Raw genomic sequence first — 14004 nt, 5'->3', positions numbered from 1 at the left:
TTTGAAACACATTTGAAGAATTTGTGAAACTTTTTTTTTTGTGTTTTATGATTTTTTTGAATTGGTTTAATAATTATAAAATGTGATTTCTATTATTATAAAACGAAAAAAAATAATATACATAAATACTGTATATATTATACAATGTATTTTAAATCATTTTTTTTACTATTCATTATTATTATCATTAATACACTGTTATATATTTTGTATATATTTTCACATTTTAGGAATATATATTTATCAACTATAGATCAAACTATTTCACAATTATAAATTAGGAAATTATCTAAAGCGGTGACTACAGTAATTATTATATTATAAATATAAATGATATGTTTTGATATATATTTTAATCAAAACTTTAAAATTGTACATCCAGTATACTATATACATTTATAAATGGTCAAATTAAATTTATAAAACTGTATAGGAAAAATATGCTATGTCATAAAAATATATATACTATTTCACTGCATTTATAAATCATTACATGACATTGAATGATAGAAATTTATAGTAGTATAGATGATATAGTGATTTATGATTAAATTATAAATGTAAAAAATGTAATTATAAAAAATTATTAAAATATAAATGTATATGAAAAATCAATTGGATACCATTTTAAAATTATATTGATATGTATCATTTTACCAAGAGTATTAATAACAACATATGGAATTATACACACACAATATATATTATATATATATATATATATATGCAACACTTTTACATAGAGTTCCGTTACTTAATATATATAAATATACAAAATGCAGATGTATTCGTAAAATATATACTATTCTAAAATGTATTTATACATCATAAAATTGTATAAAACGTGCGGAGATGAAAGTTTCGAGTTCAGTCAGTCATGCTGTTTGTATATTATATACAATATATGATTACTTATTAACAGCTTTATCACTCGTAACATATTGATAGATGGTTTTTCAGACCGAGTATTCCTCCTTAATCCGGTGTCTCCAGGTAATTTGAACGCACCTTATGTCGAATGTACCTATCGGAATTCCAGATTTACGCGAAGCACTCGAACGTCCCACTGCCATCCTGCACCTCTTTGGCATTAAAAAACAACAACAACAACACCACAAGCAGCGAGCGCGCGGTCACATGTCGAGAGGAGGAACCGCACGAGAGTCAGAAGAGACAGCGGCAGTCGGCGTCCGCACTCGTCCGCCAACCAGCGACTCCACTCCGGCTGCCGGCCCCGCACACATGGTGCTCCTTCGGCACATCTCGGTGGCGCTGACCGCTGCCGTGGCCGCGCTGGGCTCCGCGATCTTCATCGCCCTCAGCTACTTCTACCCGAGGCCAATATGTGCACCGTACGCCCAATATTCTACCATCCAGGAAGTAAGGCACTATTCTGATTTGTTTTCGCCGTATTACTGTACACTTCGACGTCTTAAATATGGAGATTTTAATCATGCTGTTACTGTTGGTGGTTAAATTAGTGCTGGGAATCACATTATGCTGAGAACTGAACAAATATATTGTCTCGATGCAGTGATAACGTGATAATCGATTTACAGTATTGGAAGAAAAACATGTACGAAAAGAAATTCACATATTAAGAAAATAAAAATAAATCAAAATATTTGATCCGATGGCATCGATAAAGTATTCTAGTGTTCTCGTGGTGACCACATCTGCCTCGCTGTTAAGGTTCTTGATTCGAATCCCGGCCTTCCTGTGTGAAGTTTAAACATTGTCTCTCGGTGCTTGAGCGAGTTTTCTGCGGGTACTCTGGCTACCCCCACATTACAAAAACGTGTCATGTTAGGTTCATACCACTGACAGGCAATCAATCCAGGGTGTACCCCACTTCTCTTGCCAAAAGTCAACTATGCCCTGCGATGGACCAGTCCAGGGTGTGCCCCGCTTCTCTCCCCAAAAGCCAGCCGTGCAATTGATTGGAAGTTAATTGAAGAATCTAAACTGTCCGTAGACGTGACGGTGAATAGTTCTTCGTCCTATGTGATCTGCACTTGACTTGCAACCAGTCCATGGATTGACCGGTGACCAATTTAGGACTGACATCGGAGCAATCTGATGGAACCATGACACCATTCTTGCAGAAAAAGCGCAATGTCCCAGAAACAATAATAATAACTGTTTTGTTCCGAACTAGTCACATATTTTGAACTACGCCTGCCACATTTCATGTACCTTCGAGGCAAGTGTGAAACTATTCCTTACAGTGCTGCGGTCTGAGGGGTTGATAACACAAAACCACCTGGAACCGATGCAGAGACAAAAAGCTCCCAGTTTACTGGTGGTTTATCAAATGGATTCCAATTTTCTAGCCGGCATTGTGGGCATGTGGAATTTTCCACGTGGTCTACTATCCCGGCAATCTGGCGCTTTCAGGACATTTGTTAGTCGCGCCTTTTTACAATTTACAGGGGGAAAAACCCCACCAAATACCAGAATAAATAGAGCATCTCACCAATGACATTTTATAAGGTTGAAAACATTTTTTACACAACTTAAAATAGTTTCCAAGGGAGTAAATATGCAAAAACATACAAAAGACAAAGAAACACACCATGGTTTACATCCACTTGTGTCAGTCTGGTTAAAATTACTCTGTTTTGGAGGGGTGTTTTTTTTCTCATCTGAATGAGCCACCGCTCACCCTCTCCCCATTTTACTGGGCCAACAGGCTTCCATTACCATGACGACCAGGGGTGGAGCTAGCGCGTTGCATCGACTTGAAGAAACGCGAGCGCCCGTAGACAGATTGTACTTTCAGTCCAGGACGCAGCGCTTCATCACAAAGGCGACAAATGACACTTGTCAATTGGTGTAGCCGATCCGTGCATGTGGCGCATGCTGCAGCAGTGTGGTCAAACACAGGTCGACGCCTTAGCCGAACATTTGAGTATGTGCACATCAGGAGCAGCGGCATAATGTCTGTTGAATTGAAGCAAAAAATAAAATAAAAAATGTGGCAATATAATTGCCATTGTATATGTTTTTATAAAGTCAAACGTTATAAAATGCTATTAAAACTCAGGAAGACACAATTAAGGACTGAAAATTACCTAAATGTTTTGATAGTGTCACAAATGATCATCTGTCCAATTAGTTGCCATGGAGTTGTTATCAATAGCTCTGATCATTTCTGTATTGTTTCTGCTCAACAATCTGCTCGGGTAACGCTGATAAAAATGCAGATGGCTCGAAGCGTGAAGCAAGAACCTCTCTCTCGCTATGCACAAAGTCCACGCTGATAGTGCCGCACAGGAAGAAAATCCCGACCTGCTAGTGCGGCGTCTGAGTCTTGCTTGACACAGCTTGAAGTTGGCCCCCCCGGTGGACTGCAGATGCCTTGTTTGTTTGCCGTTTGGCTGTTTACTCGGCATCGGAAGCACACTCGAGGAAAAAATGTAAATGACCTGGCCTCTTTTTTGGGGAAACATTATACAGCTGATTATGTTTAATGGCTGCGCACAGATTCGAGGCGTTCGTCTGGCATGAATAAGTGATTTTGAAAAAAGCGGATGACTGACGTGTGAAAGCTCTCTGTGAGACGGTGCTGGGGACATCTCTTACATCTTAAATGTCTGCGAGATCGAGAACCTTTTATATTCCTCAACATCCCAGACCATCCGTTTCGTATAAAGCTCGTCCTCATTAGGGTAAGATGGAGCCTATTCCGGCTGACGTTTAGCAAGAGAAGCGGGATACACCGTGGATACACACGAAGGCCAGAGCCGACATACAGCGTGTACACACAATTGACTAGTTTGACGTTTCAATACATCCGCCCACAGGAGGAAGAGGACCGCGGGAAGCGTCAGGTCCTGGTTCTGGGCTTGGACGGGGCCGGGAAGAGCAGCGTGCTTCAGAGCCTGACGCCCGGGCGGGCCAAGAGGAGCCGCTGCCGGCCCACCCGGGGCTTCAACTTCATGAGCCTCAGCGTGCCCGCTTGTCAGCTGAACTTCCTGGAGAGTAAGTACCAAATCATTACATTAATGTGAATATTCTCACTTTTTCATTGTATATATTTAGTTTTATGTACTGGACACTCTGAAAGGTGCACATGTGTGGATTTACCTATTCACAGATTTTTGGTGGTGATTTTTTTCTCTCCATTATTTGTTCAAAAAAAAAACATTCCCTTTTCACATTTTTGTGCTTAGGCCAAAGCAATAAAGCTGTCACCTTGGAGCATCTTGATGATAAGGAACTGTGTTAAAGTGAGTTAAGGAGCTTCATTTAGACAGAAGTACTGCGTTACTCCTTTTTTCTGGCATCTTGATGCTAAAAAACTGTGTTGAAGTGTATTGAGGAGCTTCACTTAGAGTCTAAGTGAAGCTCCTCAACACACATTAAAAATTGGGACGTCACGGGCCAAACTCAATATTTCATGAAAAATCCCTGCGATGTGTATGTTTCCCTTTTCTGCAGAAATGTAGCGTTGAAGTTTATCATATGACAACAAACTTAAATTTTGCTTAAACACTGACCCTGGAATAAACAAACTTTAATATTATAAACATGAGAAATCAAATTTACGATAAAAGACATCAGCGGTATTTGTTTGTTGTTTTGTATTTAAATAGATAACATGAATTCTTCTTCTCTCTAGCTTCTATTTATCTATCTCCAACTTCCTTTCTTTTTGAAGTAAATCTTTTTTCAAAGGCCAACAACAAAACAACCCCAAAAAATAAGAATGTCCTTCAATAAAACTCCAAACCTCAAACTATTAACAGTCCCTGCCTAGGAGTTGATAAAGGGCATTAAAAAAAACATTAATTCAATTATGTTATATTCTTTGTTACAGCCACGTTGCTCCCACCTGTCTTGGAAGTTAACTGTTTTCCATCTTTCGTTCGACCATTTTTGGGAAGGGGAAGTATAAATTTGCTCGAGGAGACTGGTAGCATAGTTGCTAACGACTGCAACAGAAAGGGAATGGGCGCTCGCCGTTCTAGACTGATAGCCCAACACACTAGCGAAGCATTCTGGGATTTTTAATATTAGTGCGGCATGTGCTATACACTGGCGGTCCAGCTCTAATAGCTCATTTAATATGGTCTTGTGGGCCAAATATAATTACACTGTGGGCCAAACGAAAGTAGTGCTTTACTGCCATCTTGTGTCAAAGAACTATGTTGACTTGAGGGGGAAAAAAAACAGTCCTTTTCCGCCATCTTGTGCCAAGGAACTATGTTGAAGTGAGTTGAGGAGTTACACTTAGATAAAAGTAGTCCTTTCCCGCCATCTTGTGCCAAGGAAGTACGCTGAAGTGAATGGAGGAGCTTCATTTAGTCAGGCCATAGCACTGTCTAATAGAAAAAAAGTGATTTGCTGCCATCTTGTGAAATCTATAGGCAATTAAAACGCTTTTGGCGGTGTGTGTCAGTCACTTGTGGATTTTCGTTCTTCGCAGCAGGGCTCGGTTCCTATAACGGCATATGATGGGGGTTCACTGTATATGTGATTAATCTCCCTTTAAAAATATATATATATATTAATTATATATATAGTTTGGGATAAAATCTCTTTTTTTTTGCCTACCCAGTCCCTCTGACTGTCAATAGGGATGTATTGTGCCGCTTATAAGCTAACACAAATATATGTGTTTCTTCATGAGTGTTTCAGACTGTCTTGAAAGTGACTCTGGATTTTCACCCAGCCTAGCTAATCAAATCATAGGTGGAGAAACTTATGATGGCGGTTATTAAGTAAATTAGACCAACTGTGATGTCACAGTTGGGTCAGAATTCCAGAACAGCTTGCTCACAGGCACATTTTTTTTGTTTGTTCTTTTATTAAGTAACTATCTGTATACAAGGTACTAAAAATCTATTTCCCATAATATGTCCCCTTTAAAACATGTTTTGTGTATTTAAAAAAAAAAAGTTCTCTTATACGTTCTACAGTTGGAGGTGGCGAGGAATTGCGCTGCTACTGGTCTGAGTATCTGATCAGGACTCACGTGCTGGTCTACGTGGTGGACTCGTCCGACCGAAGCCGCCTCCCGCTGGCCAAGTCGGAGCTGCACCGCCTCCTGGAGGTGCAACCCCAGCTCCCCGTGGTGGTCCTGGGGAACAAACAGGTAAGAAGACACACATTTAAAAGTCCCTGTAAAGTGAAAATACGTGTCTTCTAAATTTGACACACCACCGAGAAGGTTGTTGCTAACAATCCCTGACAAATTTGAATGATGAAAAGGATTGTCTTGCATCTTTTCTTATTCCTACACATAACAAAATATACCTGCTTAATGCACCACCCACCATGTTGTAACAGGGCTTTTCCAAGGTGCTCTAAAGCGGCCATGCGCCAGCGCAGCCCGTGTCCACACGCGAAAATAATTTTTTTAAAAATAAAATAATTCCTGTGTGCTGGTGTTTCCACTTTTCTCATCATGACGGGCACTCATGTCTGAGTCATGTCTGACGATGCGCCCTCAAGCAGCCCTACCAGAGCAAAGCCTCTTCCATATGCTAGCTATCAAGTCAAACTTCAGTTTTTTTCCCCTCTTTTGTCCTCCTGGCATTATCGCCTTTCTCAACCATGATCTACGCACACTCACGGTCGACAACGAGGCACTCTAAAGCTGCTACGGCAGCCGACTATCTGAAGAGAAAATGCATTTTCGGGGTGAAGGCATAGCTAGCAAGCTAACTGCACGTCGCAATTGTGCCATATACATACGTACACTAAATAGTTCTCTCTGTGCACGTTTCCAGCAAATACATTCAAACATATGTAATGTATTTTGAAACAAATCTTGGAAGTCACTTTGCATGGACTTTATGACAAAAGTTGCATGGATGTGGTGATCGGGCCTGTGTTTCTGGCTCCTACCAGGATAAACCGGATGCCGTGAGCGTGTCAGAGCTCCACGAGGCCTTGTCTCTGGGCTCGGTGGCGGAGGACAGAAATCTGTTCCTCCTGGGCACCCAGCTGGCCCCCGACGGGACCCTGAGGAACTCCTGCCGAGGCCTGGACACCTTCCAGGATCTCCTGCTCGAGCTTGTCTGATAAGGGGGAGGAAAAGGTGCTCCCTCCTCTTCCTCCTCAGGCAGAAGAGGTGGAAAAGGATTGCGTCTGGAACTGTCTTCGAGGAGAAAAAGGAGCAAAGACTGGCAGCACACAAAAAAATTACTTTTTAAATCCACTTCCCCTCACATCGTGCATATTTTCACAATGGCTTGTTTATGCGTGCCAAATGAAACTAATAACACAAGGACAAGTGACGCATTTATAATGTAAGAGTCAAGTGAGTGAAGCACGGACCGTGGAGAAATTTACATGGAAATTTTAAGAGCTTATTTGTCTTGGAGCCCCTTTGTGAGAGAGTACAAAGGATCAAATCAAAATATCCACAAAGGTAACATAATTTTGTGTATGGCCAACCTTTCCCGTGAATATTCAAAAAGTCAAAAGTCACAAAACCTAAGACGAGTGAATCTTTTGACTGTGAGGCAAGATGTACTAACCCATAGAACACCGTGCTGCCAACTTTTCCATGTCCCCTGCAATGTGTGTGTGTATCGTCGTCTTTTCGTGTCTGTCAGATAAGCAGTTTGACACTGTTTTTAGTTTTCTCGTTTTTATACTATAGTGGTTAACTTATTTTTGGATTCTAAATGTGACTCAAAACATCACCTGTACAGTTACCAAATGTTTTAAGTTTGAGCCTGGAAAATAAATAAATAAAATACACTGGACTTGGTTTTATGGGGAAAATTTGATTAGGAATCAGAAAAACTCTAAGGTCAACACTGTAAGTGCCGTAGCAGCCCATTTTTTACAGAAATGCACAAGATCCTCAGCATCTCGTCACTCGTTAATATCTAATATTGCCCAGCGACTGATGGTTGGTCGAATAAACTGATTTTTGTTTTTTTTTAAATGAATGTGATGTTTTAGTCCCTTTGATGGTCTGTAGTCGTAGAAATGTATTCATTTAATGCGCTTAACACTTTCATGACTTGAAAAGAGGCTTTGGCAAGATGCTGTATATGCATTTCATGTGTCTAAAATACAAAAAATATGCAATATATGGATTGCCCTTCTGCTTTGTTGTAATTCAGTGTGGTGTCAGTGTTGTTATTGTTTGGTTCTCCAATACAAATGTGTGCACTGATCTATAATCTATAAATCGTGTTTTACTGATAGAAAAAAAAAGACTTATTTGGTGTATGTTGAAACCATTTTATTGGAACATCAAAGCATACTTTTTAATCTCCATATATATAAGAAGAAAAAAAAAAACAGCCTTCTTTTTCGTTAATAAAAGGAAATAAATCCCTAAGTCCAAGACACCTTAACACCTTATCTTTCGTTTCCAAGTCAACACAAACGGGGTCAACTGTGAAAAAAAGTAAGTCGGTGGACACTATTGTCGCCTTGTGAAGAACAGACTTCAGAGTATATTAGAACATCCTCTAGGAACACTCTTACTTGAAAGCACCCCAGGCGTCAAGGTTTCAGTGGGACATCGGGCCTGTGAGCGAGGCGACGAAGGCGTCGTAGTGCTGCGCATGGCAGCGCTTATACTCGTTGATTTTCCTCTTAATCTGCTTGGGCGTGTCCTGGTAGTAGTTCTTCTCGTCACGGGCCATCGCCTGCGGGGTGAAACAACAGCGGGAGCGAGTCAGACAGGTCAAAGCGTAATGAATTCAGTTGAATGAATGTCTTTTTATTATACATGGAAATCGCCGTGTTTTATGCCTTCGGCAAAAGACAAGGTCGTCCTTTACAACCTACTGAAGCCTTCAAGGTACATTTATTTGACTCCCGAGGAGCCACGCTGATGGTTGCCTTATTTAGAATTAAAATTAAAATAATTTAGGAGAGTATATGAAGTTAATGCATTAGTTCCTTACTCACTGTCAAAAAAGCGTAGTGTGGTTTGAAGTAACATCTTGCCGCTCTTAACTCATTTACTGCCAGGTGTTTTAGAGCATTTTGACTGATCTTTCAAGAACCACGGAATATTGTGTTCTGTGACAGTATAAGCACAAAACCTACCAAAAGAGTAGATGCTATTCTTTCACCGGAGAAAAAGTTTGTTTCTAGCTTTTTCCATTCTTTAGTAATCGGTAGTAGAACATAGGTTCATCAAAAACAAAAAAAAGATTTTGTGAAAAGAAATGTAAAGCAAAACAGTGACTTTGACGCCGTTTTCTTTTGTGACAGCTCAAATTATAAAACAACAAAAACAAGCTTGAGAAAGGGCTTATATTGGCAAAATAATCATTTATTTACAGATATGCAACTATGAAACGTGCTGAGGGATGCTGACTGAGCGCATGGCCCGTGTTGAACGTCAATGGCTTTTTTTACGTTCGCAATTCACTCCATGACCTATGCCAGCTTTTCTCCCGATCGTGACACGCTTTCGACTATCGACCGAGATACATTTTACTCTGTTTATACCATATATATGAGTAATCTAAATGTCACGTGCGTAAACTTGTCCAACTAGGAACATGTTGGCATCTCCCCATTTCCTTCATTTCCTTGCCCGTATACTAGGAAAAAAATCTCTCGTAGCGGTGGTGCTAACAATGAACTGCAAAATAGCGGGGGTACAAATACTGCATAACAATAAGACCAGTTGGAAATATTACGTTTGCTGAGCCTTTTCAGGAGTAAAGTTAACACTTTAATGCGGCAGGACCAGGAAAAGTTTGTTTCTTGATTCTCACCTTGTAGTTGTCTTTGTGTTCTCGGATCATGTGTTGGACGTACTCGATCAAGTCGGACGACAGCGTTTTGCTGGCCTTCCCTGGCAGGTTGGCTTCCTCCTCAAGCTCTGCCCACACATTTTACACTTATGTCATGACACACGACACCCGTGCCTCGCTTCACTGCTTGTGTACCAAAACTTACGGTTGAGGACGTAGGGCTTGGTCACAATGTGGACAGGAGCTTTCGTCTCTTTTTTTAATCTGAGGAGCTGGAAACAATAAAAAAAAAAAAAAAATCCAATCTAATCAGCCAATCTAATGGATTAATGGAAACAGTTCCCAGGTGTTTTAACAAGTGTGTGACATGCTTTTGTCAAAACACCCCAAGAATCAAGAATTAAAAGTACATTTCTAAACCTGTTTTGAGGGGGCGATCCAGTGTCATGCAAATAAGCCACTGCTCACCCCGCCCCCTGCACTGTGTGAAGGAAAAAAGATAGCATATTTTCCCTCATGGAGACAAAACGTCATCGATGTACCTTGGCTTACAAATTTTATTTGTTCGGTGGTCCTCTTGAAAGTGGCTATAGCTCTTCCCCGGGCCCAGCTCCCACATCGACAGTGGAAAATCTCTGAACTGGAACTAGGCAGCTAACAAAAGATTTACTTGATTGTTTAATGTAATGCTTGACTGACGGAGAGGCGGAACAGAGACCCAAATATTTGTAAACAAGCAAATAAAGGGTCAACTTTCCATGTAGGTTCCCTTTAAATACTGCATGATGGATGTCACAGACCAACAGCATCAAACAAAACACAATAGGTACATGTATGGTTTTATTATACTGCTTTTGCACTCCATGCCAACAGTTGTGTCAGTGCAAGATTTGCAGGGATCAAGCAAAAACAGTACTTTTTTTGCCATCCACTGGCAAAAGTAAAGAACTACAGGACGCAAACACTTTCTACTTCCTACGTTGTAATAAGTACATAAATAAGGACATATTGTGGGAAAAGCTTTTAAACATATACTTTTGTGTCTGGGGGGCCTGCCCATCCATCATGTGAAATTAAACAACCAAGTCTTTTGTTAGCTATTTTTTTGTGTCCTTTCTGCACTTCCCTCCATTGTTACATAACAGTTGGGTAATTTTCTGGGGCTCACTATACAAATTATTTGCATGAGACAGAACCAATAGCCGCTACTTACGCTCTGCTTCTTGATGGGCAAACTGCGGTTTGGATCGAAGGCCAGGCCCATGTCCATCAGATTCCTGGTCGTGGACTTACTTGGATCCCATGCCTCCCGTATCTGTTTACTGAACACAAATCCAATTATCACATAAGCCAGAAGTCAGAGGAACCTTCAACATATTCATTTTAGTAGGCGCTTCATTAAATAAATGGCAAACATTTAAATTACTTTATCCTTACCATCTCATTGTCTCGTTAATCTAAGGGATGAGTACATATAGGAATACGAAAGCATACGTATTGTATTTGCGGGCTATCAATATGTAAGCTCGCGTTCATAATACCAAGTTTATTGGCTGAAACTAGAAGGGAAAACTACTTGGTCAGCTAGCCTAAGCTACCATGCTAATGCGTGCGTTACGCTTACTTTTCTATCTTGGGGTTGGCTTTCTTTATAAACTTCTTCTTAAGTTTCTTGCGGTCTTTCTTGTAATCGAACTTCTTCCGCCGGCTCGTCTTCTTGGCTTTGGGCATAATTATTGACAAAAATGTATGAGGCTTTAATTATTAGAGGTAGGTATTTCAATGCTAAGTGTGGTTAGCAATGAAGAAAAACGTGTAGCAGCAACAGGATGTCGCGTTTGCTTAGTTCCGGTCATGTTACTCCCCCTTCGTTTTTCATTTCCCCCTCCTTTTCTCTTTCGTTAGTAGCATATAAAATTGTTATTTTAGAGTTTATATAATTATAAGGACTCATTACGTTTTTTATTAAGTGAGTTGACACGCAACGATTGACACAGCATGAGATATATACACGTGACCTCCAAGACCACACCTATTTGTATTTATCGCAATCATTTTCTTGAATTCCTTTTATTTCTTTTGCTGCTAGTTTATTAAATCGCTATTTGTAATGTTATATAGTTAGAAATACATGTTTTGACATGAAATTTAGTTGACTAGCTTTAGCTCTAGTCATGTGGCCTCCAACACCGTACCATTTTTATTTTTTCCAAACCTTTTTTCTTGTTTTTTTTCCCCTCCATTTCTTTCATTGGTGACACATGACATCTCTATTTTTAATCCTATACAATCAAACATAAATTTTATTTTAATTTATTTACATTCCGTTGACAATTGCGAGGATTCAAGTTTCTTAAGTTCATTTGGAATGAACTTGACCCTATTTGTATTTCAATGTGACAAAAGCCAATGTGTTTGTATGTATCTTGTGGAATTGTTCAATTAGAAAAAATGTATTGGGGGGGGAAAAAAAAGTTTCTTAAGTTCCGGTCATGTGACCTCCATGACCGCTACACTTTCCTCCTCCTCTTTTTAAAAAAAAATATCATTCTCATTTTCATTGGTAGTATATATTCACAGATTTTAAAAGTGCTATTTATTTTGAATTGCACATTATTATTATTCATTACATCGAGTTGACGTGAGGCACTGTTTAATGTCAAGTGAAAATCGGCGATGACACGATTTTTACACTAGAGGTCCCAAGTGAGCAGCGTCAGAGGACCAAAAAACACGTAGCTTCATAGAGACATGAGATTTTGGTGACCTGACCTCTTAACTTTATATTCGAAACTATTTTTCTTATTTTTTTCCTTTTATATATATATATATATATATATATATATCGTATATCAACAAAAATGTAAATGTTGTGTTTCATATTTTAATATTTATTTATTATAAATTTAGCGGATGCCATCCACGGGCGATTCTAGGATCAGAGGTTGAGAGGTGCTGAGCTCCCCGCCAAGCATGATAAATGTAGTTGTTTTGTACATTTTCACGCAATTTCAATCCCACATTTATGCAAAAGAAGGCTGTGACTAAACTGTCAACTCTGACAAAGGTTATTTAAATGTTGTGCCACTGCAAAAGAGGAATGAACGGGATTTATAAAACAAACATAGTGTCACTCTACTCATTTCTGGGGGAAGACAACTCATTTTGATAATCCAGCAGCTTTACATTTTCTGGAGAACACCAGCCCCCTATAGTGAGTACTAAAAATAACAAAAATGCAAACTACTTTTGAGGAAATGACAGGGGGTGCTGTATTTTCGTTAAAACCCAACTCACAGCGTCACCAAGACATAATATTTTGCTAAATATACTGTATTATACATGAAATATTGCTCATTGGTTGGGTTCTCCATTTGCTGGTGCGGCCTTTAAAGCCTGTGCAACACTGACATGATGCTGCTTCATTAACAACAAACCACTCAATACTGCATTATAAGTTTGGAGTGAAGACCAGATCAATAACTCTATCAACCTGACATTGTGCGAGCCGGTGCCGTCATGCCTTGTGCAGCCGAGGTAAACAGTAAAAAGCGTTTCCTAATGCACCTTTAAAAAACGCTGCGGTGCCTCCATTGATCCCTCCGCCGCAAAGAGCATCTGCCCCCGGAGTTGTGATCTATTGATTCCTGGGTTTTGTAAGCCGTTCATCCACACTGACGTCCACGTGCAGACAAAGGTGAGAGAAGAGCTTGACTGTTGGTGCATTGGACAAAGGCGACTAATAGGATGGTTGTCACTTTTGACTATTACTGGTGGTAACGCAGAATGCACAACCGGGAGAATGCAAACAGATATCAACAAATGTATTTTTTTTTTCGGTGTCCCAATAAGTGTGATAATAGGGATAGAACCAATTCAATCGTACATGACACTTATGTTTATGTTTAACGGTTTGACTTTTGGTGGTGGTAACACTACGGAAACAGCAAGTCTCACAGAAATTGCCTGCTAATGCTAACAAATAATATTGATGATTAGTTTTGTGTACCAGTAAGTGTGATGATAACGTTGACCCAATGCAATCATGGTACAGTTTAATTGTCTTGATTGGTTTGACTGTTTGTGTCATCGTAGGAATGTGAAACAAAGAAAACATGAAACCTCGCACAAATGATATGCTAATGCTAACGATGATCTTTTATTTACCCGTAAATATGATGATAACCACTGACCCAATCCAATCATTTTTTACAGTACATTAATGTTTTTCGGTTTGACTGTCAGTGGCGGTAACACCGGCTGTAAATCTAAGAAAAGAGCAAACTTCAAAGAAATTGCACGCTAATGCTAACAAATA

At 39.7% G+C, this 14004-nt stretch overlaps 2 protein-coding genes and 1 long non-coding RNA gene across 3 annotated transcripts; 1 reads left to right on the top strand and 2 right to left on the bottom strand.

Moving 5' to 3' along the window:
* Positions 1-750: 750 nt before the first annotated feature.
* Positions 751-8140, bottom strand: LOC133416279 (uncharacterized). Its single transcript, XR_009770233.1, has 3 exons — positions 6856-8140; positions 5981-6085; positions 751-3977 (listed from the first exon to the last, which is right to left on the bottom strand). It is a non-coding gene; the product is annotated as an uncharacterized LOC133416279 (long non-coding RNA).
* On the top strand, positions 1100-8086 carry arl10 (ADP-ribosylation factor-like 10). The gene is made up of 4 exons (XM_061703078.1): positions 1100-1380; positions 3807-3984; positions 5925-6100; positions 6859-8086. Exons 1-4 carry the CDS (start codon positions 1138-1140, stop codon positions 7030-7032), a joined length of 771 nt encoding a protein of 256 aa, XP_061559062.1. The 5' UTR covers positions 1100-1137; the 3' UTR covers positions 7033-8086.
* Positions 8141-8248: 108 nt separating the features above from the next.
* Positions 8249-11608, bottom strand: nop16 (NOP16 nucleolar protein homolog (yeast)). The gene is made up of 5 exons (XM_061703079.1): positions 11311-11608; positions 10900-11008; positions 9892-9958; positions 9708-9814; positions 8249-8621 (listed from the first exon to the last, which is right to left on the bottom strand). The coding sequence occupies exons 1-5, from the start codon at positions 11415-11417 to the stop codon at positions 8484-8486; spliced, it is 528 nt and encodes a 175-aa protein (XP_061559063.1). The 5' UTR covers positions 11418-11608; the 3' UTR covers positions 8249-8483.
* Positions 11609-14004: the final 2396 nt, after the last annotated feature.

Source organism: Phycodurus eques, chromosome 17 (assembly GCF_024500275.1).
Source record: "Phycodurus eques isolate BA_2022a chromosome 17, UOR_Pequ_1.1, whole genome shotgun sequence".
Lineage (NCBI taxonomy): Eukaryota > Metazoa > Chordata > Actinopteri > Syngnathiformes > Syngnathidae > Phycodurus > Phycodurus eques.
The sequence above is the reverse complement of the archived record's forward strand: the minus strand, read 5'-3'. Positions and strand labels throughout refer to the sequence as shown.